Raw genomic sequence first — 27090 nt, 5'->3', positions numbered from 1 at the left:
GCCCAGGAGTTCAAGGCTGCAGTGAGCTATGATTGCACCACTGCACCCCAACCTGGGCAACAAAGTGAGACCCCATCTCGAAAAAAAAAAAAAGGTACTACTTACATCTTTATTTCCAAATCAGTAGAAGACACAGTTCCCAGGAACTGCAGCTCTGTACATAAAGGACCTCTGCTTACCCCAAGACTCTCAGGAATACAATTGTCCTTCAGCAAAAGTATAAATAGGCTTCAGGTATATTTAGATTGGTACTATTTGCCCTACATTCAAACACATTACTGGGCAGAGGAGTTAACAACCAGTATTTATAACATTAAATGAGAAATGCCACTGACTTACAAATAAACATTCGAGACAGAAAATCCATTTGTAAAACCAAGGACTCAAATTTGTGCATAAAGCCAGACGTTTCAAGGATTATGAGGGACTGATTATTTTTCTCTCCTCTTTCTTTTTTGAGGAAAACCATTGGTTTTCACCTCGTGCTTCCCAACAGGAAAGTAGGAAGTCTGGGCCAATTTTTATTATTTTTTTATTGTTGTTTTGTCTCCTTTTTGGCTTACTTTCTGAAGATTTTATTAATAGAAGAATACAGTTATAAAATACTAACCGACACTTTTATGAAACTTTAAAATATGTACCAATGAAATTCCTCTTGTCCACTAAAGTCTCAAGCTAAAGAAAAGAGAGTAGGCCAGGTCTGGCAGTTCACACTTCTAATCCCAGCATTTTGGGAGGCCAAGGAAGGAAGATTGCTTGAGGCCACTAGTTCAAGTCCAGCCTAGGCAAAATAGCAAGACTCTCATGTCTACAAATTTTTTTTTTAATTAGCTGGGTGTGGTGGTGCACGCCTATAGTCCCAGTTACTCGGGAGGCTGAAGTGGGAGGATCACTTGAGCCCAGGAGTTTGAGGTTATAGTGAGCTATGATTATACGACTGCACTCCAGCCTAGGTGACAGAGTGAGACCCTGTCTCAAAAAACAGGTGAGGGGGAAGCTAGTAGAAAATGACACCAGCAGCCAAAGCACTCCTGGTTAAGACTCATTTTATACACAAATGGCTCTCCTAGGGCCATATGTATTCAAAGTAAATGCATCTAAACCTATTGTGTAATTTGCCCAGAAAAATCATCTCTTCACCCCCATTTCCATTTTTATGGGGACTCCAATGAAGGATTCTCTTTGTTTAGTAATTAAAACAGGACTAGGATATTAAGAGAAAGGTTCTGACAGTAGGCAGCTTTGAGTCAAAAGCATTATAATTAAATAGAAGAAATGAAAAGAAAATAAGAAAGTACCATGCAAAGATCGAACTTGAAAATTAATTGGAGATCAGCGGAATTTCTGAAACTTTCCCTCTGGTTCAGGTATAATCAGCCACACAACAAAAGTTCATCTGATGCTAATTACCTTCTCCATTTTCTCCATTATCTTCCTCTCTTTTCCCTCTTTTTTCTATGAAAAAAAAAAAACAAAAACAGAAACAAAAACCCCTTTCTATTCTCTGCCTTGCTTCATGTCCCTTTGTGCATTTCTGAAGGTGGAGCAGTAGTCACAGATAGACATTTTCTGGCAAGAACATGGACGCTTACTGTCTTGCCTTGCACTTTTTGTCCATATGACAGTAAATTCAGTGGGTTAACTGGCTGGGCGTGGTGGCTCACACCTGTAATCCCAGCACTTTGGGAGGCCGAAATGGGTGGATCACTTGAGGTCAGGAGTTCGAGACCAGCCTGACCAACATGGTGAAACCCTAGCTCTACTAAAATTACAAAAAATTAGCCAGGCATGGTGGCACATGCCTGTAATCCCAGTTACTTAGGAGACTGAGGCAGGAGAATCGCTTGAGCCCAGGAAACAGAGGTTGTGATGAGCCGAGATCGTGCCATTGCACTCCAGCCTGGACGACAGAACAAGACGCCGTCTCAAAGAATAAAATAAAAAATAAATTTAAAAAATTCAATGGGTCAGCAAAGAATAGAGCTGGAAACTTCTACTTGCTCTAATGGAATGGGTTTGCCAAAAGAGCATATTGGCTTAAAATGAATTGCTGAGCAACTCAATTCTCCATTAGCCACTAGCCTCTGAATACTCTTTTCAAAAGCCAAACCTATTGATCAAGTGCCTAGGATGTGTCCCAGACTCCTTGAGTTATTAGAGGATGCACAAAGTAGAACTCTAAGACAGGGGATCTGAAATCATAGGACCAAATGGCATAATCTGAAATTCAATCCTGCAGGCTGATGTACACTCTCAGCATCTCCCATATAATTCAGAATTATTTCCTGAATAAGATGCCTCTCCTGGGACGGGCGCGGTGGCTCACGCCTGTAATCCTAGCACTTTGGGAGGCTGAGGCGGGTGGATCACTTGAAGTCAGGAGTTCGAGACCAGCATGGCCAACATGGGGGAAACCCCGTCTCTACTAAAATACATAAAAATTAGCTGGGTGTGATGGTGCATGCCTGTAATCCCAGCTACTAGGAAGGCTGAGGCAGGAGAATCTCTTGAACTTGGGAGGTGGAGGTTGCAGTGAGCCGAGGCCGAGATCACGGCACTGCACTTCAGCCTGGGTGACAGAGTGAGACTCCGCCTCAAAAAAAAAAAAAAAAAAGAAAAAAAAAAAAGAAAAGCCTCTCCTGGCTGAAAACCTGTACGCGAGAAGGGAGGTTGTAGGAAAAAAAAACGAAAGATGCTTTTGAAAGAAAGAGCTTGTTGGAAAGTCACAGAGATTGAAATATGAGGGCTGAACCACACAGAGGAAAAAGAGGAGGGTTCGGGATCACTTAAACACATCAGTCCCTTGACAGTAATTTTGTTATCTTATTTTTTGGTTTGTTTTTTCTTTTTTATATAGATGCAGATAGCTTCAAAAAAAAAAAAAATGCTGGGCTGTTAACAATTTCTATCTGTGGCTACATTCTATCTAACTTAAATAAAAGTGCCAGCAAACAGAAGTAGCAATGACCATAACATACTTCCTGACCTGTACAATCTCATAAAATTCTGTTGTTTACTGGAAGCTTCTTACTCAGGGGCAGACTGGGGGGCAGGGGCTGGGGGAAGAAAGGGAAGAAGGAAGAACAATACCTCTCCAAGGAAACCCAGACAATTAAAATTCCACCACGGGACTGGACGCAGTGGCTTACGTCTGTAATCCCAGCACTTCGGGAGGCCAAGGCGGGCAGATCACCTGATGTTGGGAGTTCAAGACCAGCCTGACTAACATGAAGAAACCTCATCTCTACTAAAAATACAAAATTAGCTGGGCGTGGTGGGGCATGCCTGTAATCCCAGCTACTCAGGAGGCTGAGGCAGGAGAATAGCTTGAACCCGGGGGGTGGAGGTTGCAGTGAGCTGAGATTGCGCCGTTGAACTCCAGCCTGGGCAAAAAGAGTGAAACTCTGTCTCAAAAAAAAAAAAAAAAAAAAAAATCCACCACGTGGGACCAACATCAGGAAAGATTTCAATAGAATAAGTAATCTTGGGCTAAGAAACCTTGACACAGAGCCCCTGAAATCAAGGTCTCTGGAAAATTCAGACAGGAAAAGTTCTGTATACGGCATGACTTTTTTTCTTTTTTTCTTTTTTTTTTTGGCACAGGCCTGGAAAATTGAAATCAAATGCTGCACAGTCAAGCAACTTCTAAGCAATTTCAAATAAGTACAGTCATAATTCATCTCTAGTCAAACAATGTGAGATTTTAGTAAGAGCAACAGGAAAAGTTCTAGAGGGAAAGAACACTCCTAACTTCCATTGTTCTGCAAATACTCCTCCACAAGTAATTTTTTTCCCTTACTTACTGAGTGGGTGTCTGATGATCATGATCGGAACATGAGGAAAGGTAAACCATATTTTTTATTCCTGTAAAGGATAAGTGTGATTATTTAATTCTTACATAATTCTGGCTACATGATATGCAAGTATGTTAGTTTGAGTGATGTAGCAGAATCTGTGTTCCTTACAGCCTCCCACCCAGGTAACTGGAAAATACCCGGGTGATGAGATAATACTCTTTGGGGCCCCAGCCCTGTTTTTGGCTTTGAGACTGGCCTGCAGAATGTACTGTGCAAATTGTTTAACTTCTTTCTGTTTCACAAGGGCATCTGCAAAATGGGATGGCAGCGGTGTTTCTGAAACTATTTAGATAAGATTCAGTGTTGCTATGAGGGTACATAAACTTCTCCTAAAGTTCCAATTCATCCTGGAAAGTATTGTTATACACAATAATAACAACCACCTCCATCAGACCTGAGCATTTCGCAGGGGTGTCCAAGGGAGAGAATACAGTCATGGGTTCTTCGTTTTTATTTTTGGTTGAGCCAGTAAAGCCCCTGCCTCATCCCTCTTTTCCACTTATCACTAGAGATGGAAACTAAACACGATGGCTTTAGGCTGCTAAAAGTCTAAAACAAAACAGAACAACAGCAACAGCAACAACAACAACAACAAAATAAGGCAGGTTGGACAAGCTTGACACAGTTAAGATTGTGAACCCAACTTGATTCAGTTTATTAAGATTTCTTCCACCCTGAAACGTTCTGAATCGCTATACTAAGATCACAAACATCAATGTTTTGAGTGAAGAATAAGACTTAGAAAAATTGCATAGAATGGGATTTTTTTTCTGTTTTAAATATTTCTATCTGAAATAATTATAGACTCATAAAAAGTTACAAAAATAGTACAGAGAAGTCACATATACCCTTCCCCCAGCTTCCCCCAATTGTAACATCTTATATAACTGTAGTACACTGTCAACACCAGGAAATGAACACTGGAACCATAGTATTCACTAGATTTGCACCTCACTGGGATTAGAGCAGGTTCAAACAATTTGGACACTCCTGGAGGTAATTTGAATCATTTGCATAAAATTTATTCTCAGAAGTAACATGATATAGGGAATTTACACTTATCAGATCTTTGTATTTTGGGCAAGTTGTTTAATGGCACCAAGCCTCGGTTTGTTCATCTGTGAAATGGAAACAATGATACCTACCAAATAAGTTGTTTTGAGGAAATAGCTCCAGTTCAGTGAGTGCCATATATTAGGAACTCTGATGCCATGTATTAGGCTTTGATGCAGGAGTCAGAAGAAGGAGGGAATCCAGCAGTCCCTATTTCTTTCTGCCTTCCTACCTGCCACCCTGTGCAGGTGAGTGATTTGCGCAAATTGCAGCATTGGTTCTAAAGGTGACTATAAAATCCATATGGGCTTCTGTACGTCCTAGTTTTTCTCATGTCTCACAGTCATTTGTCTTTTATAAGCCAACTGGGCAAGTGCCATCCTTCATTCTTTTTTTGGTATGGTATCTGCCATGTCTAAATGCTCAATTAATGAAATTACAATAATAACCCTCCTTCTGGCCTGGTGTTCTGGAAGCAGTGTGGGGTGGATGATGGGTCTGGAGTGGATTTTCCTAGGTCCCCAGTGGAAGTCAGAAGGTCACCGCAGTGCTAGTTGGAAGAGAAGGTGGAGAGGGACAGGTGGACGTGAAGTTTGTGTGGAAGGCATACAGACAGGAGTGGGTTGAGAGAAAGAAAAGTTGAGGTTGGCAGGGAGGGGGTCCCTAGGCTCAAGGAAAGTCTAGAGGTTTGGTTTTGTTTTGTGTGTGGTTTTTTTTGGTGGTTTTATTTTTTGATTTTTTTTTTTTTTTTTTTTTTTGAGACGGGGTCTCAGTCTGTCATCCAGGCTGGAGTGCAGTGGCACGATCTTGGCTCACTGAAACCTCCCCAATCCCAGGTTCAAGCGATCCTCCCACCTCAGCCTCCTGAGTAGTTGGGACCACAGGCATGGGCCGGCATGCCTGGTTAATTTTTTGTATTTTTGATAGAGACAGGGTTTCACCATGTTGCCCCAGCTGGTCTCTTAACTCCTGAACTCAGGCCATCCACCTACCTCAGCCTCCCAAAGTGTTGGGATTATAGGCATGAACCATCACACCCAGCCAAGTCTGGAGGTTTTTGTGAAGAGTTTCAATTTTGGGGTCAGACTGACTGTTTTATTAGAATTTTGGCTCTGCCATTGACCAGGTATGCACTTTTGGACAAATTCCTGAACCCTCCTTAGCCTCTTTTCTCATCTGTGAATGGGGGAGATAATGCTAATTACCTCTTAGATCATGTATTGTGAAGATGGACAAAGAGTCTCTGCTTGACTGAACTACAGTCAGGCTCCGGAACCTTCTTCTAGGCCCAGTTGTGCCCTTCCTTATAAAATCTGCTTTCAGGAAGAACCCTGCTGAGTCAGTTTACCAAGAACCCCCCACCCTGGATATCTGATCAGCTTCCCCATCCGCCCTGTCCTGCCCAGCCCTGCCAGGGGATGTCTGACTTTCAAGAATCCCCCTTCCCCCTGATGTTTCCTCTTATAATTTTTCGTTCCCTGCATCCCATCCTGGTCCTCGGTTATAAATCCCCGCTTGTTCCTGCTGTGTTCAGAGTTGAACCCAACCTTTCTCCCCCACTGTGGAATCCCATGGCAGGGCCTATACCTATTGCGATGGTTCCAAAGAGGGTCTTCTTTGCTGTGCTTTCACACGTGTCATGGAATAATCTTTTTTCTTTAATAGGACAGAAATTTTTAAAGCACCTAGGGCCTCAAAAGATGTGGATTTCCTCCCCACCCTAACCCCTAGAACCATCCATCCAAGTACCATTCCACCTGAAGCTGTCCACACACCAACACGTAGGTACTGCAGGCCTACTGCAGTCTATACTGGCTTAGGGAGTGTTCTTGCGGATCTTTAACACTGGGTGTGAAATCTACGTTGGGGGACACAACTAGATTAGGATGGCACCCGGTGGGGGGTCACACCCAGATACAATGTCTTCTGTGGCCCCTCGGGTGACCTGGTGTGATGAAAAGGGCTACGCCCTGAAAAGCAGGTCTGGCTCTTCTGCCAGGCTGCGGGGATGGGGCGCGCCGGGGCCGTGTCGCCGGGGGTCGGGCTGGGGGCGCGAGGCAGTGGCGCCGGGCGGGGGCGCCCTCGGCGCGGCAGCCGCCAGGTGGCACCACGGGCCCGGGGCCTGGGCGCTGGCAGCGGCGGCGGCGGCGGCGGCGGCGGGCGGGGCAGGAAGGGGTTAAGGAGCTGGCGGAGCAGCCGCAGCCGCCGCCGCCGCGGCTCTTCGGGGAAACCCGGCGCGGGGCGCGGGAGGGAGCGGCCGGGGCGGCGGGGCCGGGCCAATCGGGCGGCGGGCCCGGCGCGCGGAGCCAGCGACATGGAGGGGGGCGCGGCGCCCGGCCGCCCGTGACGCGCCGCCGCCCGGCCCGCTCTCGGCGAGCCCGAGCCGCCGCCGGCCCCGCGGCGGAGATGAGCAGGTCCGCGGCGCTGCTGCTGTGCCTGCTGGGCTGCCACGTCTGGAAGGCGGTGACCAAGACGCTGCGGGAGCCCGGCGCCGGAGCCCAAGGTCGGTGGGCGGCGGCGGGGCCGGGGGCTTTGTGTCGCGCCGGGCCTGGCGCGGAGGCGGCGGCGGCGGGAGGGTCCCGGGCCGCGTGGTGGCGACGCAGCCCGAGCCGCATCGGGAGCCTCCGGGCCTGCAGCACCCGCAACGCGCTCCCGAGGGGCCGGCGCGGGCCGGGGACGCTGGGTGACCCGGGCAGAGGCGCCGGGGGCCGGGGATCGGGGGCTGGGTCGGCTGGGGGCGCGGGCAGCTCTAGCTGCTGTCGCCGCTGCGGCGGGAGCTCGTCTGGATGCGCCCGGGGGTCCCCTTTATGCCGCGCCTCGGACACGCGGCTCTGTCTCCTATGCCGCCGCGGACAGAGGGGCCGCCCAGGGCGCGCCGCCCGATAGCGCTCCCGGCTCCCCACGCCGGGCTCGGGTCTGGGAAGCCCCAGCTCCTGGGCTGCGCTGGGGCCTTTTGTTGTGGCGGGAGGGGGCGGCTGATGCCCCGGGGTGCCTCCTGTGTCCCGGGACCCCGAGGTCCGCGGCCGCTGCCTGCCACCAGCCACTAGCCTGCCGCAGTTTGGGAAAGTTTGGGGGGTTCTCTCCCCCTGCCTATCTGACGTTTCTTCCAGACCATAAGGGATTTGCTCAGCGGCCCAGGAATCTTCTCTAGAAGGGGAGAAAGAATTGAACTGGGAGGCCCTCATCGCTCACCAAAAAAAAAAAAAAAAAAAAAAAAAAAAAAATCCTTTCCAGGTCTGTTTGTCGCCAGCTCGTGCCTTTTGTCTCGTCTTTGGCCTCCACAAATCTGCTTTCCAGCCCTGGGAGTAACGTGGTCGCCTCTGAGAATGGCCACGAGCTTGTCTTTTGTTTTTAAAATCAGCGTTTTTTTAGGGGAGTCCCCCACACCCACCCTGAAGCTTGCTTGGCACATTTTTGTGGGGACAGCGTCGAGGGCTCCTCTGTTGCTGGCGTTTTCAAAAAGGCCACTGAGGCCCGCAGATGAGCCTCTGCATTCACCCAGGGCACCGCTGCCTGGACTCTTGCCGGGAGCTCAGGTCTCTGCGAGGGAGCTCCCTGCAGCCCTGAAGAACCCCGGGATTCCGAGCCCGAGGCCTGTCCCCTCAGAAGGGTGTGTGTCCTGCAAAGTCGGCCCTGCAGGCCAAAGAAACGAGGAGTGCTGCATCCGAGGGTCTCCTTGCTGGAACCCTCTTTCCTCGGCTAACCCGCTCAGGGTGCCTGGGAGCAGAGACGCCCGGGCTTCCACCACGATGTTGCTACGGGGAGGAAAGGCTCTGCCAACAGTCTATTGGGTTGAGTTTGTTGCCTACATGTTGAGTTGAAGGTTTTCATATTCTGGCACTTGCAGTATCATTTCCTGGTATATCTTAAATGCATTGCTGCTTATATGGCCGTGGTAGAATATGACCGTTATGAATTGTGTATAATTTTAGTAATGCCTATCATGGAAGAGCGGACAGCTAGAAAATACAAAAAGACCTATATATCTCTTCGTGTAGGAAACGAATGTTTAGGACATTAGATCATCAGTGTTGCATTGTAGCTTCTTTTGTTAATACCCTACTGCTTTTTTGAATCAGCTATTTAGAGGGTGATATTTGCACTTCAGCAAGGCCGTTAATTTTAAAGAGCAAGTTGAATTTTTCGTTTTGCACTTGAAATACCAATATATGGAAGTATTAAATTCATGCACTTCTGAAATAGAGAAAGGAAGGCATGTCTTCAATATATATATAACAGGTTTAGGTCTAAGACCACGTTTTACCCAGCTCTTGCTGCTAAAAATCCGCCTCTCATGAATGGAATATTATGCGAAATGGGAGGGAAATGGTCAACATGAGAAGAGGTTTCTGCCATGGCTAGCAGTGGCTTAGTTTAGGGTATGGTTGGAGTGGGAGATCAAGTATCTTGGCATAGTTTACCCCTTGGATTACTTCCTTTGTTGTTATCTACTGTAAGGATGGCTTTTTAAAGCCTTGAGCCCAGGAGCTCTTTTGGAAATCAGGTCTCACTACCTGGCATCTGGATTTTGAGCTAGCAGCATTTTTAAGGGAATGGACAATTTCTCCTTTGACATTAGAAGGTCAGTCCCAACTCACTGAGTTCTTCAAAGCATCTTAACGTTCACTTGCTATAGTATGACGTAGTTTTAAAATTCATGTGTTCTCTGCTGTCCTGGATCATGTACACGATGAAGACAAATGCTGCATCTGATTTCACTTTGCATTTCCCACAGTGGGTTGTAGGTTGTTATGCATACAGTTGGTGCTCAGATGGTGCTGAGTAGGTAAGCATCAACCATAGCTGATACCTACACCATAACGCAACCTTTAGTCATCATCATTGGCTTGCATTTTAAGAAGAAAAGTTCAATGTTTACCTTCCCCAAAAGCTAATTTGTAAGAATCTTGCTTTTATGTAGAATCTGTTGTTTGAATCTTTCTTTGAACAAGCATTGCACATACATATTATGCACCAACAGGATTTGGGAATTACTTTGGTAAAACTGCTTAGAGAACTCAAACAGACGGAAATCATATACTGTAGTAGTCCAACTAGATTGCTAGAACTAAATGACACCTTTTTAATTAAATGAGTCTTTATGTCGTCTGATGAAACTAGCATCTGCAAAATTTCTTGGCATTACTTTGCTTTTTATATATTCAAGATAAAATTGGAGGTTTGGCTTCAGACTATCTTCCCGTAGGTGCTTCGAATCGGCAAAGTGATTTCCAATGCCACAGTCAGTTGTCACAGCGAGGATTGGCTTTGTTCATCATGAATTTGAACTAGCTCTAGACTATGACTATTTTTATTAAGTGTTTCCTCTCCATTGCTCTGGAGCATTTATAGTATCAAATCTATTTTCTGGGAATTTTTCAAACACTGTTGTTCAAAAGTATTGACCCATTTTGAATTTCTTCACCTCTTTTGCAAAACTGTAATGAGGCTGGGTTCAATAGAGAGGGTTGTCCTAGAAGAGCAGTAAGCTGTGCAGATGTACTCTTTAGGGATGTGTTTTTGAAGCCCAGCACTCTTATTTATGTGCCAAAAGGAAGGTCAGAGCTAGGTTAAGAACTTCATGCTCAGACATCTTATTGGATGATGTTTATTTTGTCGCTGGATATCTAGCAGGTGTTTGAGGCAAACCCGGTGCTGAAAGTGCAAGGTATTTTGCGATGATGCGCTAGCTTTTTGCTCATCTCCGAAAAGCTGCAATCTGTTATAACATTTGAGGCGAATGATTGGCTCTGTCTCTTCTCTAAGAGGTCTATTCTTTGCCAAACTCAAACTTCAGTTATTAGAACACTGGGATCTGTTGAAAGACCACGAAGCCATGTGAGGTATCAGGAGGATCATCCAACAAGCCTAACTTACAGTGACATTGTATTAAGAGCATGACTTCTAAATAAAACTCATGGACTCACATCCTGGGAAACTGCAGGAGCTGGACTCATAGAGGCCGCTGGGCTTCCTTGCAAGCCAGGTGTGAGGGCTTTATGCGGGAGCAACAGTAACGTCTAGGGAATTTCTGGAAAAGTCTTTGAAATGACTTCATGAATTATTTTTGTATCTTATTTGTACTTGTCTATAATACTTTGTAACTTATAGGTTGTTACCTTAACATCCAAACCAAAAGAAGGAAAATAGTGCATGCATTTCTAAACAAATAGCTTTCAAGTATTAATATTCTCAGTTTTTTTTGTTTTTTTGTTTGTTTGTTTGATTTTTTTTTTTTTTTTTTTTTTTTTTGAGACAGTCTTGCTCTGTCGCTCAGGCTGGAGTGCTGTGGCGCGATCTCAGCTCACTGCAAGCTCCGCCTCCTGGGTTCATGCCATTCTCCTGCCTCAGCCTCCCGAGTAGCTGGGACTACAGGTGCCTGCCACCACGCCCGGCTATTTCTTTTGTATTTTTAGTTTCACCGTGTTAGTCAGAATGGTCTCGATCTCCTGACCTTGTGATCCGCCCGCCTCAGCCTCCGAGAGTGCTGGGATTACAAGCATGAGCCACCGCGCCCGGCCACTTTCTCAGTTTTAATCAATTCTTTATTTTAACCAAATTACTGACATCTCAGTAAATCTAACTGTGCATGTTTATTATTGCTGGCAAATACTAATTTGGAATTTTTAGTAAATATTAATTTCCTACTTTTAGTAAATACTACTTACCAAGAAAACATATGGAAATAAGCTGAATAGACAGCAGGTATGTATAATGCTGCATCATGAAGAAAAAGTTGAATAAAGCATATTTCAGAGATTTAGAGAGAAGAGTTTGTCCTGTGATGACAAATACCTTGTGTACTTTTTGTGAAACATGTTTAGCGGAAATTATACATATCAGTAATGCTGTTATAGTTTGATCAAGTTATAGAGAAGATTTTACACAAATCATTTTCACTTAATATCACCAAATATGACTTTAGGACTCATAAAGACAACAGTTCTAGCTAAATTATTAAACTCCAGGAAACACAGAACTGAATATATTTTAAATGTGTTTTAGAAATTAAGTTTCAGGCCAGGCACAGTGGCTTATGCCTGTAATCCCAGCACTTTGGGAAGCTGAGGTGGTTGGATCGCTTGAGGTCAGGAGTTCAAGACTAGCCTGGCCAACATAGTGAAACCTCATCTCTACTAAAAATACAAAACGTAGCCAAGCGTGGTGGTGGGCACCTGTAATCCCAGCTACTTGGGAGGCTGAGGCAGGACAATTGCTTGAACTCGGGAGGCAGAGGTTGTAGTGAGCGGAGATCGCACCACTGCACTCCAGCCTGGGCAACAGAATGAAACTCCATCTCAAATAAATAAATAAATGAAATTACATTTCAGTGCTTGACCAATGAATTGTATGAAATAACTGTTTTTTAAGAAGAAATTCTACAGTGTAACCCAATAGCATACCCTGAATTAAGAAAACCATTATTTAAAAAATAAATCTAACTTGTAAATAGGCAAAATTTGAGGCAACTCCCCACTTTAGAAAGGGCTTCAGGATAAGTTCACCTAAACAGCTGAGTCAGCATATGTAAGATGACTCCACCTTCTCTGATCAAGCCTCTGTTTCATTCGCCAGCTCCTCTTTTAGGTTCAAGTCCGTTTGCAAACATTTGCTCATCTTTCTTTCTGTCTGTCTGCATTTCTCTCTCTCTCTCTTTTTTTTTTTTTTTTTTTTTTTTTTTGACAGAGTCTCACTGTGTCCCCCAGGCTGGAGTGCAGTGGTGCAATCTCAGCTCACTGCAACCTCTGCCTCCCAGGTTGAAACGATTCTCCTGCCTCAGCCTCCCTAGTAGCTGGGATTACAGGTGCATGCTACCACACCTGGCTAATTTTTGTATTTTAGTAGAGATGGGGTTTCACCATGTTGGCCAGGCTGGTCTTGAACTCCTGAACTCCTGACCTCAGACAGTCCGCCCACCTAGGCCTCCCAAAGTACTGGGATTACAGGTGGGAGCCACCATGCCCAGTCCTTTTCTTTCTTTCATTTACCCTTTTCAGAACTTATTAATCTTTGCAAGTTCTGGGAATTAAGCCCCTCTGGATGGATGACTCAGGCTTTCGCATCTTTAGTTGATGTCATAGCTCCATCTCTTTATGTCTAGCAAACTGGTAGACACCTCCACTTCAGCACTCCAGGTTTACCTCAAACTCTTTGTCCTTCCTTCTGCAGCCCAGCATTCCTGCTTCTCTGTTAACCAGACTCGAAATCTAAGTGTCTGCTCACGTCCCTTCCCTCCCTTAAAATCCGTGCAGTAGGAATCTCATAGATAAACTTACATAGCAAATGTTAGTGCCGGAAGGGTCTTGGGGATGAAGTTGATCTTCCTTGTTCTGGAGATGAGGAAACCCAGGCCAGGTGACCTAAGGTAATTGTGCTCTCTGGCCATGCAGATGTCGTGGTAGTAGAGTAATGGCCCCCAGAATGTCCATATTCTGATCCCTGGAACCTGTATGTGACTTTACGTGGCTGAAGACTGTGGCCAAGTGATTCTGTTAAGGATCTTGAGATGGGAAGATTAGTCTGAATTATCATCCAGCTGGGCCCATTGTAATCAATCACAAGAGGGAAGCAGGAAGGTCAAAGTCAGAGGAGATGTGCTAATAGAAGCAAGGGGTCCAAGTCAGGGAGAGACTGAAGACGCTACACAGACAGCTTTGCAGATAGAGAAAGGGGCCAGGAGCCAAGAAATGCAGGTGGCTTCTAGAAGCCAGAAAAGGCAAGGAAACCAATTTTACCCTCGAGCCTCCAGAAGGAATGCAGGCTTGCTGACATCTTGGCTTTAGCCCAGTGAAACTGATTTTGGACTTCCGACCTCCAGAACTGTAAGATTATAAGTGTGTGTTTTTTCCAACCACTGAGTTGTTTGATAATTTGTTATGGCAGCAATAGGAAACTAACACAGACCCTAACCCCTAAGAACTGTGAATAGAGATTCGCCCACACAGGATGGTGGTGCAGCATGGACTGCTTTTTGGAACTGAGCTACTGAAGTTACATTTGGAAAAACGCATGGAGTTCTTGCATCGGTTTACCAAAATTCCACCAAACTGGAGCCATGACAAGGATCCTTGGGGACCACCTCAAGGACACCCACCATCACCAGAATAACTGTTTTCCCTACAGATGAGGAAGGAAAAGTAGGCTGTGGCTTTTCTTATGTTCGGGTCCATTGAATGTGCTGTGTTCCTTCCAGAGCTGGGATTCACACCTGCTGGGAGAACATGTAGCCTCTGAAACCCCTGCCAAAAGCCACTTTCAGAAGTCTTGCTGGCTTTTTGGCTGTGCTCTAATTTTTGTTGAAACATGTCTATTAGTAACCAAATGAAGTAAAAGGAAGCTGGGATGGGATGTCGCCATAGTCCCTTCTGCCTTTCTGTAATGAAATGTTAGGGACCGCCCCCCACCCTCCGCCCACCCGACTTGAATGGCCTCCCAGTTGTCCTCCCCAAGGCTCAGCCTGGCCCCTCTGAGATTTCTCCGCCTCTCTCAGGCAAATGCGCCCCACCAGCTCCAGGGCCCAGGGCCATTTGAACAATCCAAGAAGCCCCCATGCTGATGAGGGAGGAGCACTGTGGAAACACCTCGACAAGCCTTGCCACTGCATCTGTTGGGGAATAGAGGAAGGGAGGAGTTGCTTGCTCTCCTGTAACTTCCATCTCATTTGGGAGCAAAAGAATCCAGTTCAGTGGGCCCCAGAGAGGGGAGACAGGTGACATTTGGGCAGAGTCTCGAACAGAAGCTGAAGGGGTCACTGATGGCTTGGTGGAGTCATATGGGACTCCATCCAACCTCATGTCTAGGGGAAGGAGAAGGGTGATGAAGTGTCCTGCCATCAGTCTCCTGCCAAGGAACTGAACTTAAAGCTGCAGAGAAGCTTGAACCTTCTCGATTTCTGGGCTTTGGCCAAAAGGTAGATAAATAATGGAGGAAGGGAGTGAATCACTCAGTTATTTTAAGGCCGATGACCTTGCCACAGGTTAAGGTAGCATCCTTGTCTCTCTCTCATAGCGTAGACATAGTATTCATTCGTTTCTCCTGATTTCCACTCCATGTCTACCTTAGCGCTTTTGGGTCCTTGCTAAAGACAGCATTGTCTTCATCTCAGTTTTAATTTGTCCTTTCAACTCAAAACTCTCTTCCATGTTGTCTGTCTTCAAGCACCATTTAATTCACATTCCCGTCCTGCAGAATAATGCGAAGTATATCCCTTAAGTGTGAAGCCTGGATGACTAAGCCCGGCCTTTACGACCTCCATGCCCGTCTTTGAATGCCTTTCCCACTGTCTCCTGCTCTTCCCAGTTCAACTCGTCTCCTCTAGAACATTTCCTTTATCCTCCTTTCCATGGTTGCTCTACACCCTCACTTCCTTCATCTGTAGCTGACCTCTTTTCTGCTCTTGAAATCAAGTTCCTAAATCTTAGCATCTGCTGTATGAAGACAGTGTGCTAAATACTTATTGGACAAAAAGAGGTGGTCTGTCAGGGAGGGGGCATTATATTTTTTGCATAAGCTTGATTATTTTGCAGTTCTCACCTCGGAAAGTTTACAATCCTATTGGAAAATAGGTGGAAAAATAAATGCCAAAAGTGAGAAGGACATCTAGATGGTAGTTTTTATGTAATTAGGCATGAGTCTCTTGATTCAGATGAAACCCACTAACTCTTGTACGACTAAAAACAAGTTCAGCTGCTGGTTGTTGGTAATGTTTTTGTTTTTGAGACAGAGTCTCGCTCTGTCGCCCAGGCTGGAGTGCAGTGGCACCCTCTCAGCTCACTGCAACCTCTGCCTCCTGGGTTCAAGAGATTCTTCTGCCTCAGCCTCCCTAGTAGCTGGGATTATAGGCACATGCGACCATGCCTGGCTAATTTTTGTATTTTTAGTAGAGACGGGGTTTCATCCCATCTCGGATTTAGTAGAGATGGGCCAGCCTGGTCTCAAACTCCTGACCTCAGGTGACCCACCCACCTCAGCCTCCCAAAGTGCTGGGATTATAGGTGTGAGCCACCATGGCAGCCAGTAATATTGATTTCCAGATATTTCAAGGAGTTACGCACAGTGGGACACAGAAGTCTTATTTCAAGGAGCGTAAGTGTGCATTCCATCACTCAGGGTTCCTAAAAGTTGCAAATTAAGTAGAAGAGGCCCTAGTTGATCAAATATTTAAAGTAGCTACAGCACAGACTGGATAATACTGGTGCTTTAGTGATTTTCATCGTCACTGGGAATCTCTGAATAATAACGATGGAAGAATTAGGTCAAGTTGTCTTATATTCCTTAAACTGGACGGGATGATAAGATGATCAAATGTGGATTTCATCTGTTCATCCATATTTTGAACTCTTACTTTTATATGAAATACATAAGGACACTCAAATGTGAGAACCAGCAAGATCTTTTGGAATTTTGGGAAGTAGCAATTCGCTTAGGAAAAGATACCTTGGAAGTGAGAATTGAGTTTACGAGAGATTGTTTTATCATTTTGTTTGTCTTGTTTTAATCTGTACTCCCACAAGGATAGAGAGGCATGCATTTAATGAGATAAGGCCCAGATAGTTCCAAGTTAGATGAACGTTTTTATTTTCTTAGATGTACTATCTTGAACTCAGAATTTGAATAGGAAAATGATTGAATTTGTATTGGGGGAAAGAGTTTTAATGTCATTTTGGCAGAGCTGAATGAAGAGCACTGAACACTTTTATTAAAGTTGTCCCCAATCCATTAAGTGAGTCCTATCAGTAAGATTTATGATTTTTTTTTTTGAGACAGAGTCTTGCTCTGTCACCCAGGCTGGAGTGCAGTGGCATGATCTCGGCTCACTGCAACCTCTGCCTCCTGAGTTCAAGCGATTCTCTTGCCTCACCCTCCCGAGTAGCTGGGACTACAGGTGCACACCACCTCACCTGGCTAGTTTTTGTATTTTTTGTAGAGACAGGGTTTTACCATGTTGGCCAGGCTGGTCTCGAACTTCTGACCTCAGGTGATCCACCCGCCTCGGCCTCCCAAAGTGCTGGGATTACAGGCATGTGTTGCTACGCTTGGCAAGACTTCTGATTTCAAGAACAGCCATTAGTACCCCAGTCTCAATGAATGACGTTCACTCTCTTCCTCTTTATTCTGACATTATTTGAGTGTGATTTTGGTGTGGTTTCCTTGCACCACAATTATGGCTTAAGTCTCTTCCCTCACAGAGGAGTCAATAAGAAGTGTATTCTAAGGGAAATGTATATTAACAGAGAGAATTAAAGCACGTGTACTTTGTATCTTAACATTTTATTATAAGTAACATTTGCTATTATCTTAGTTGTTTAATTATTAATAATTTATCCTTTATAATTAATCATATTTTATTAATGATTAGGTGAGGACATTGATTATAATTTCTTATAAAGGTAAGACGAGGGCTTGCAAAAGTTAGATCCAAATTTAGATCTAAAAAATAATAACCCTCTGTAGGCAGTAACTATGGCAGTAACAAAGTTGAAGCATAGAATAGGTTAATTTTATTTTAATCCATGGGAAAAAGACTTAGATCTTTTAGGTGACTGTAACATTAATCAAGTAAAAAGTCGAAAGTGTGGCTTGGGTACCAGAACCACCAGGGTGATGTTGGGCTGCCTTGATGAAGGTGTGGTTTCTAGAAAGCAGATTGGGGCATAATCTTACTGTATCATGAGCTGATCTGACCATACTCAGATGATTGTGGTTGACCCTAGATGCCAGACACATTCAAAGGAGAGCTTGAAATCAGGTCTCCTGGCATTGTATGCTCTGCTTATCCATGTGATAACTGTTACCCATTCATGATGTTTGCTGGTGTTGGGCTAGACTGGCACTCCTCTGTACCCACCCATCCCTGTGACAGAAACCACATTGTCCCTGGTCATGACAAGCTCAGCCCTAGAATAGCTAAACTGAGCTAATCAGAAGGAGGAAATCCTAAAGGGGTAGCCTCAAAGTCTTGTTTGTGAAAGATGGTTCAATTCCAGAGAGTATTTGATCTAGAGGGAAAAAAGGGAAACATGTTAGGGAACTTCTGATATTTTCATTGCATTAGTTTTCCATTGCTACCTTAACAAACTGCCACAAATGGAGCAATTTAGCCACCCATTATTGTCTCACCATTTACATGGGTCAGAAGCTTGGGTATAGACAGCATGGTTCAGCCAAGTCTCTGGTTGGGGTCTCACAAGGTCAAAAGCAAAGCATCGGGGCCAGGTGTGGTGGCTCACACCTGCAATCTCAAAACTTTGGGAAGCCAAGGTGGGGAGATTGCTTGAGCCCAGGCATTTAAGACTACCCTGTGCAACATAGCAGGACTTCATCTCTACAAATAATAAAAAAAATTAGCCAGGCATGGTGGTACACTGTGGTCCCAGCTACTCAAGAGGCTGAGGTGGGAGGATCGCTTGAGACTGGGAGGTTGAAGCTGCAGTGAGCCATGATCACATAACTGCACTCCAACCTGAGCGACAGAACAAGATCCTGTCTCAAAACAAACAAACAATCAGCTGGGCCATGTTCCTTTTTGGAGGCTCTGGAGAAGAATTCATTACCAAACTCAACGAAGTTGTTGTTAGAATTCAGTTCCTTGCCAATTCAGGACCGAGTCCCTGTTGCTTTGTTGTCTTGGCCAGAAGCCTTTCTGACCTCCATGAGGCCACCTGCATTCCTTGTCACCTTGCCCCTTACATTGCCAACCCAGCAAGAGTGCATCCAGGCCTCCTGCATGTCCAGTTGCTCTGACTTACCCTTCTGCCATGTCTCTGTAGCTACAGCTGGAGAAAGTTCCCTGCTTTTAGGGGCTCATTCAGGATAATCTCTTTATCTTGAAATCCATAGCCCTAATGACCTGCAGTCCCTTTTTAACACAACGTATTGATAGGTTCCAGGGATGAGGAACCTGTCCAACGGCCAGAGGGTACCGGGAGGCCCATTTCTCTGCCCTTGAGGATGTTGAGAAGGAGGAAAAAGACTGCTGAGGGTGTCCTCTCAGGTTCTGGACAAGTGACTTCCCTGTCCCTTCCCTCCCTGAGACTTTAGAACCCACCATGGACACACATTGCAAGGAAAACAGGCAGCTTCTGCAATCCTGAAAGCTGTATTTAAAGTGGTGCTGTTTTTGTATGTTGACTTTAAGACCCTGGGAGTGAAGTTTGTTTAGATAACTGTAATTTATTAAATTCTTGGAATTGTCAATATTGATTTGTCTGCTCTACTTAATGTTAAATTGATACAATAGAGATAGGCACTCTCAGCTTCATTCACCTGGACATGTAAAACTAACAATGACGATTAGCAAACATGTGCTCGGTGCTTCTTACATGCCAGACAGTATGCAAAGGAGCTTGACAGATCATCTTATTTAATCTTCACATCAATCGCATGCAGCGTAAGTATCATTCTCCCTTTATAGAAGAGGACTGTGAGGTGCAAAGAAGTTAAACGACTTTCCCAAAGTTGCACATTAATTGGAAGAGTCTACTGTTATGTAGGAGACAGCCTGGACTTCACCCCCCAACTGTGCTGCTTTATGACTTAGAGGATTACATTATAATTTCACACAATGTTGATCCTCATAGCATTTTACCAATGTAAATAAGGGGCTTTTCATGGGCCTGGTAATTTTCATGAACAAAGACAAAAACACCCCATGTGTGGTTCCTGTTTGCCCTTGAACCATGAAAAGCAACCTTGAGCATCTTTTATGAGGGAAGCTTGGTACTTGATACTGCATGGGATCCAGATGTGTGGAAGAGATAAAAAGCTCCCACAAATAACTCTCATGAGCTCTTAGGGAGGTCCAATAGAACAGAGTGGGATTTGGGTTTACACCCAGCTGAGATTGGGGGAATCTTCTGGCTTGTGTGTTCAGAGCCCATTAATATTTGGCAAACTGTTTATATAAAAAGAGAAACATGTTTGAACCCAGCGATTGGTGAGTTGGGGAAGGGAAGGATGAGGTTACGTGTAAAACATTCAGGTATGATTGGATTCATAAAGCATAATGAGATGCCTTTTTTCTCCTTTTGGCATAGAGTGAGGGCTTTCTTTGCTCTGAAATAAGTGTGAAATATCAGTATTTATTTGGTATTTGAACTTGTAAATGTTTAATATTTTTCTTTCTTTTAAAAAAAGCTTCTAGACAGGCACAGTGGCTCACGGCTGTAATCCCAACACTTTGGGAGGCCAAGGCAGGAGGATTGCTTGAGCCCAGGAGTTCAAGACCAGCCTGGAAAACATAGGGAGACCTCGTCTCACACAAAATTTAAAAATTAGCTGGGCATGGTGGCAGGCACCTGTGGTCCCAGCTTCTTGGGAGGCTGAGGTGACAATACCGCTCAAGCCCAGGCGTTGGAGACTGCAGTGAGCCATGATCATGTCAGTGTACTCCAGCCTAGGTGACAGAGCAAGACCTTGTCTCAAAAAATAAAAAGCTTTCTACTTCCTCTTTGCTTATACAAAGACTCAGAAAACTAATTTTAAACTGATAGATAGTATTATAGGACTGTAATAGGTTTTTATTTTTCCAGTTTATCTCATGAAAATGTCAGTCATACAAAGAAATGGAAAAAATTTTGCAGTGAATACCCATACACATCACTTAGGCTCTATAATTAACATTTTATTATACTTGCCTTATTACCTACTCATTTATTCATCCTTCTATCCATCCATTAATCATATTCTGTGCATTTTAAAGTATGTCTCAGGCATCAGTGCCCTTTCCCCTAAATAAATACTTCAGCATGTATCTCATTAATTAGTGTTCCATATTTACTTAATGCTTATTTTTCCTCTTAGGGAAATTTACATACCAGGAAATTCACAAATATTAAGTGCTAACCTAGGCACACATATGTGCAGCTCAAAACCCTATCAAGGTGCCGAATATTTCCATCATTCCAGAAAGGTCCCTCATTCCCTTCCTAGTAAATTCCTGCCTCTACTCTTCAGGGCAACCACTGTTCTGATTATTTTCTACTATAGATTAGTTTTCTGTCTTTTTTAGAACTTCATATAAATTGACAGTATGTACTCTGGTACTCTGGTTTATTTTATTCACCATGGATTTTTTGAGATCTATCCATTTGTTTTTGGTTTGTTTGTTTATTTATTTATTTATTTTGAGACGGAGTCTCGCTCTGTCACCCAGGCTGGAGTGCGATGGTGTGATCTCGGCCCACTGCAAGCTCCACCTCCCGGGTTCACGCCATTCTCCTGCCTCAGCCTCCCGAGTAGCTGGGATTACAGGCGCCTGCCACCATGCCGGGCTAATATGTTTTGTATTTTTTAGTAGAGACAAGGTTTCCCCACGCTGGTCAGGCTGGTCTCGAACTCCTGACCTCAGGTGATCCACCCGCCTCAGCTTCCCAAAGTGCTGGGATTACAGGCATGAGCCACCATGCCCAGCCTTTTTTTGTTTGTTTGTTTTTGTTTTTTGAGACAGCCTCACTCTGTTGCCCAGGCTGGAGGGCAGTGGCGTGATCTCTGCTCACTGCAACCTCTGCCTCCCAGGTTCAAGCGATTCTCCTGCCTCAGCCTCCCGAGTAGTTTGGATTGCAGGTACCCACCACCACACCTGGCCAATTTTTGTATTTTCAGTAGAGACAGGGTTTCACCATGTTTGCCAGGCTGGTCTCGAGCTCCTGACCTCAGGGGATCCACCCGCCTTGGCCCCCCAGAGTGCTGGGATTACATATGTGAGCCACCACACCAGGCCCAGATTCATCCATTTATCCCATATCATTCAGTACTGATACTACTGTATCAGTAGTAGTTTGTTTCTTTTTATTGCTGAATAACATTCTTCTGTATTAATATTCCACAGTTTACCCTTTCTTCCATTGCTGAGCACTCAAGTTATTTCTAGTGTTTGGCTGTTCTATCTGTAGTTGCTATAAACAGTTTCGACAGTTCTTCCATGGACATATTTTTCATTTCTCTCCAGAACATACCTAGGAGTGCCCTTGCTAGATCATAGGGTAGGTGAGTGTTTCCTTTCATAAGAAACTGCTAGACTTTTTCCCAAATTGGTTGTATCTTTCTATACTCCCTTTGAAAATATATGAGAAATTTTCTCTTGCTTCTCTTTCTCATAAACATAAGGTATTGTTAGTCCTTTAAATTTTAGCCATTCTGAGGGCAGATATATATACATATATATGTATGTATTTATATATATGAATTGATTTTTAAAATATAGCACATTCATTTTACTTTCCAGCTATAAATGGCTTGAGTTTTGTTTTTGTCTTGTTTTGTTTTGAGACGAAGTCTCGCTGTCTCCCAGGCTGGAGTGCAGTGGTGGGATCTCAGCTCACTGCAAGCTCCGCCCTCCCGGGTTCACGAATGGCTTGAGTTTTTTAATGTGGAAGCATTGTTAGAAACCAAAGGTGAGGTTTCACTATGATGTTTATGTTTATTTTCAATAATGTGTTAATCCAAACTTGTGTTTTTCTTTATTCTATTAGCCCATCAAATGATCAAATTATCTCAATGAATATCCTATCTGATTATGTAGAACCACTTTATCACAAACCTACCAGATAAGCTATGGTGTGGGTAGGTTTGTGTGCATGTGTATTTATATATGGATGCATGTGTATATGTGTGTGTGGGTGGGTGTGTGTGTGTGTCTAGGTAAAGAAGGAATGGGAGAGAGAGGAAGTAAAAACGCTTCTGGAGTTTAATATTTGCATGCCACAGGTATAGAGCTGGAGGTGATATGGGACTGTTTTGATGCCTGTTCCCTATTTATTTATTTATTTATTTATTTATTTTTTGAGATGGAGTCTCGCTCTGTCGCCCAGGCTGAAGTGCAGTGGTATGATCTTAGCTCACTGCAACCTCCACCTCCTAAATTCAAGGGATTCTCTAGCCTCAGTCTCTCAAGTAGCTGGGACTACAGGTGCGCACCACCACGCCCGGCTAATTTTTGTATTTTTAGTAGAGAGAGGGTTTCACCAAGTTGGCTAGGCTGGTTTCAAACTCCTAACCTCAGTTGATCCACCTGCCTCAGCCTCCCAAAGTGCTGGGATTACAGGTGTGAACCACCACGCCTGGAAGGAAACCCAAGTACATTTGCCGTTTGGAAGGTGCAACTGTTTGTATACAAACAAAAGCCGGCGCTGGCCTTGGTGGCTGATGCCTGTAGTCCCAACACCTTGGGAGGCTGAAGTGGGTGAATCACTTGAGCCCAGGAGTTCGAGACCAGCCTGGGCAACATAGTGAGACCCCGTCTCTACAAAAAATACAAAAATTAGCTGGGCGTGGTGGGACACACCTGTACTCAGGATGCTGAGGCAGGAGAATTGCTTGAGCCTGGAAGGTCTAGGCTGCAGTGAGCTATGATTCTGCCACTGCATTCCAGCCTGGGTGTCAGAGCAAGACCCTGTTGCAAAGAAACAAACAAAACTAGCATATCTTAATCCCTAAGCAGCTTCTAGATGTTATTTGAGACACTTCATTAACTCTTTTGAGTCATTAATGTATTGACTCATTTCTTCAAAGTATTCTCATAACTTTTAAAGATTAAGTTCTAAGCATATCTATTCCAGAAGTCAGAAAATTTGAATCAGCATTGAGCATATCAGGAGATGGTCTACTGGAAAAACTGAAATGCCTCCAGATTGAACAAGCTGCTCCTACAGGTCTCTCATTTATAAAGTTAGACAGGATAGGATTATTTCCTTTTTTCCTCTGCTTGTACCATTCACCTATTGTCTGTATTCCAGGAGCAGTACCTGTTGTAGAATGAAAGTTCATGATGTCAAAGCAATTCTGAGGCCCACAGTGCTGGGTCAGTGGGAGCTGCAACCCAGCCTGTTTCTTCTCTTTACGTGAAGTGCTGTTGGAGAAAGGACTTACAGATCAGACTCAGTGCTTCCCGGGCCTGGCTCCCTGGGCCTCTTCCTGAGACTTGAAGGGAGACATTGCCAAGTTCATTGCCTTGAAAGCTCCACTGTCCAGCACTTTTTTTTGAGACAGGGTCTCGTTCTGTCACCCAGACTGGAGTGACGTGGCGTGATCTCAGTGCACTGCAACCTCTGCTTCCCGGGTTCAGGCAATTCTCCTGGCTCAGCCTCCTGAGTAGCTGAGACTACAGGCACGTGCCACCACGCTTGGCTAATTTTTATATTTTTAGTGGAGGCGGGGTTTCACCATGTTGGCCAGGCTGGTCTCAAACTCCCGACCTCAGGTGATCCGCCCACCTCAGCCTCCCTAAGTGCTGGGATTACAGGTGTGAGCCACCATGCCCGGCCTGCCCAGAGCTCCAGGAGCCACTTCAGAGGTGGAGAGGGACCTGGAGTGCAAGCATGGTGAGAGTTTTGGGCCACTAGATGTGACTTGGTTGCACTCTAATCACTGGCTCAGCAGGCACACACCTGGGCTGTCCATGTCCCAGAAGGGACTTTAGAAGGACAATGCCTGGTGTTGATGACATTCATTCTGAGTTGCCGTGTGATCGTGTTAAAGCTTACTTTGCATTTGGCATTTCAGGTGAGCATGTATGCCCATGGGCTGATTCAGTGGAGCTGAGCTGTTTTCAGGGTCCATGTTTGGGATTAGGGCAGAACGGAGTGTTGGAGTCAGGTCCCTCCCTTTACTTCAGGTTCTTCCCTTTCTTCCTTCCTGTTTTTTCTCTCCTGTGGCCTTTCCTGACTTTTACTGTATTTCTGAGCCGCCTGCGTTGTAGGAGCTGTACCATGCAGAGAACAGTGGCACCTGGTACTCTTCCCCTGCTGTCTACACTGCTGCCTTTTTCCTGGAGATATTTTCCCATGCCCTTTGTCCAGCTTCTTTGGACTCTGTATGGAGACAGAATTAGTGGTGTAAATAGCCCTTCTGTTGTTTATCTTCAGATAGAGATTTTATAAAAAGAGACGATGTTTTCCGAACTTAGGACGTTTTCTTGCTTCAGTGCTCATGAGATAATGTTCATTTGGTCTGATTCCTCAGTGTAGAGCCATACGTCTATTTAGGGTTTCATGTGACAGGAAGTCATATTCTGGGAATTGCCAATCTATCATTATGTCAATATTTATGGTATTATGAAAATCTGTGATTATTCTGAGTTAGGAAAACACAACAGTATTAGAAAAATGTATGCGTGTTATTCCAAGTATTGTGATACAAAAAGTCAATATCTGCTTCCAAAGGGCAGTGTCAAACTATTGGTGTTTAATGGCATTTGATGATTCACAATATTCCCTTCTCATCAGAGGTTGGAGGTGATTGGTTTTTAGATGCCTCCTTTAGAACAGGGTTTTTCACTTCTCACCCTCTTCTCTTTGTTACCTACCATCTGCTGGACATGTTTTTGAATGTGCGATAAGGCATATGGTTAAGGAATAGAAAAGTTAATGCATGCAACTGGTGTAAGTGGAAGACACAGTGGCTGCAGTCTGGTCAAGTTTGTAGCCCATCTGCCGGAGCACAGAGCGCCCTTTTAAAATGTGGCTTTGCTATCCAGGCCCTGCATCGACCGATTGTCCAAATGTTGCTGGTAGCAAAATTAAGTGTCTTCTCCCTCAGTGACTTCATTTGCACACAGCGCATATGCTCAGTGCATAGTTTTATGGATACATTTGCTTCCCTTTACTCTAAACCTAAAGATTACATGGTGGAATTAAACTCTGAGAGTGAGCCTTTTAGCCCATTCACCTCTTGGCAGAGCGAACCATTCAAGTGGCTTTTAACACACACATTGTATTCTCTTTAGAATTGATTCTTGTGCTGTACACTTGCGTTTTTAGTTGGATTTGAAATAGACAAAAGACTTTCATTGTGTACTTTCCCCACAACTTTTTGAAACAATTTTCTTCACCTACTTGAACCTCATTTCCCTTTATTTAAAACTTAAAATCACTGCCTGTACTGTTAGAATGTTTCTTTCTGTGTCTTGATGGAAATCTGTTAGATGCCACATTAAATATTAAACTTAGGCATTCTAAATCAATACATGTTAAAGTGCTTCATAAATGCCAACTAAACATGAGGGAGGAGCTACTAGCTTTTGGACCCTGGGTATTATTTCTGTGCACTCATTAGACAACGTTTTATTAATTGGGTGAGGCCCATTCCTGTTTCACATTCTTATTTCTGAACTTGGACTTCTTAGAGTCCATGAGAGAATGGACTAACAATACTTGAAATTAGATACTTGTCAACCCTTTCTTTCTGTTTTTTAATTTTTATTTTAATTTAATTAGTTTATTTATTTTGAGTCAGGGTCCTGTTCTGTTGCCCAGGCTGGAGTGCAGTGGCGTGATTTCGGCTCGTTGCAGCCTCCACCTCCCAGGTTCAAACAATTCTCCTGCCTGAGCCTCCCAAGTAGATGGAACTACAGGTGTGCACCACCATACCCAGCTAATTTTTTTTTTTTTTTGTATTTTTAATAGAGACAGGGTTTCACCATGTTGCCCGGTATGGTCTTGAACTCCTAGGCTCAGGTGATCCACCCACCTTGGCCTCCCAAAGTGCTGGGATTACAGGCGTGAGCCACTGCACCTGCCCAATTTTTGTATTTTTTGTAGAGACGAAGTTTTGCCATGTTGTTCAGGCTGGTCTTGAACTCCCAGGCTCAAGGGATCCACCTGCCTTGGCCCTCAAAGTGTTGAGATTACAAGCATCAGCCACCACACCTGGCCTTAAATTTATTTTTAGTTTTTGTGGGAACATAGCTGTTTTGTGGCTGATGAGCCACTCTCCATCCATCCATCCATCCACTCATCCATCCATCCATCCATCCATCCATGCATCCATGCATCCGTGCGTGCATCCATCCGTCCATCCATCCAGGCATCCATCCATGCATCCATCTATCCGTCCATCCATCCATCCATCCATCCATCTTCCCTACTTTCCTTACCTTTCACCACCAAAATGCTGGCATTATTATAGATTTGCATGGTCGTTTATAGATTTTCAAGTGCTTTCAGATCCATTCTCTATTTTGCTCCTCATCATCCTGAGAGGTATTCAGGAGAAATATGATTCCTTTTTTAGACCAAGAAAAGGTGCTCAAAGTCATTTGGCTGGTGCAGCGTGGAGGTGTTCATCCCACACACGACCTCTTCCTCTCTCCTCTCAGCTCATCTCTCTCGGGGGCTTACGCACCCACACTCGGGTTCAGTCATGATTCCTGCGCAGGGACTCTTCAATCCGGGGCCACCCAGTT

At 44.6% G+C, this 27090-nt stretch overlaps 1 protein-coding gene across 2 annotated transcripts in view; it reads left to right on the top strand.

Moving 5' to 3' along the window:
* Positions 1 to 7068: 7068 nt before the first annotated feature.
* Positions 7069 to 27090, top strand: part of FAM171A1 (family with sequence similarity 171 member A1) — a 159377-nt gene continuing 139355 nt past the window's right edge. For both annotated transcript variants that reach the window (XM_063669603.1, XM_054435841.2), the window contains exon 1: positions 7069 to 7413. In XM_063669603.1, the coding sequence (XP_063525673.1) occupies positions 7317 to 7413 (97 nt within the window). In that variant the 5' untranslated portion in view covers positions 7069 to 7316. The remainder of the gene's footprint in view (positions 7414 to 27090) is intronic.

Source organism: Pongo pygmaeus, chromosome 8, assembly GCF_028885625.2.
Source record: "Pongo pygmaeus isolate AG05252 chromosome 8, NHGRI_mPonPyg2-v2.0_pri, whole genome shotgun sequence".
NCBI lineage: Eukaryota > Metazoa > Chordata > Mammalia > Primates > Hominidae > Pongo > Pongo pygmaeus.
The sequence above is the reverse complement of the archived record's forward strand: the minus strand, read 5'-3'. Positions and strand labels throughout refer to the sequence as shown.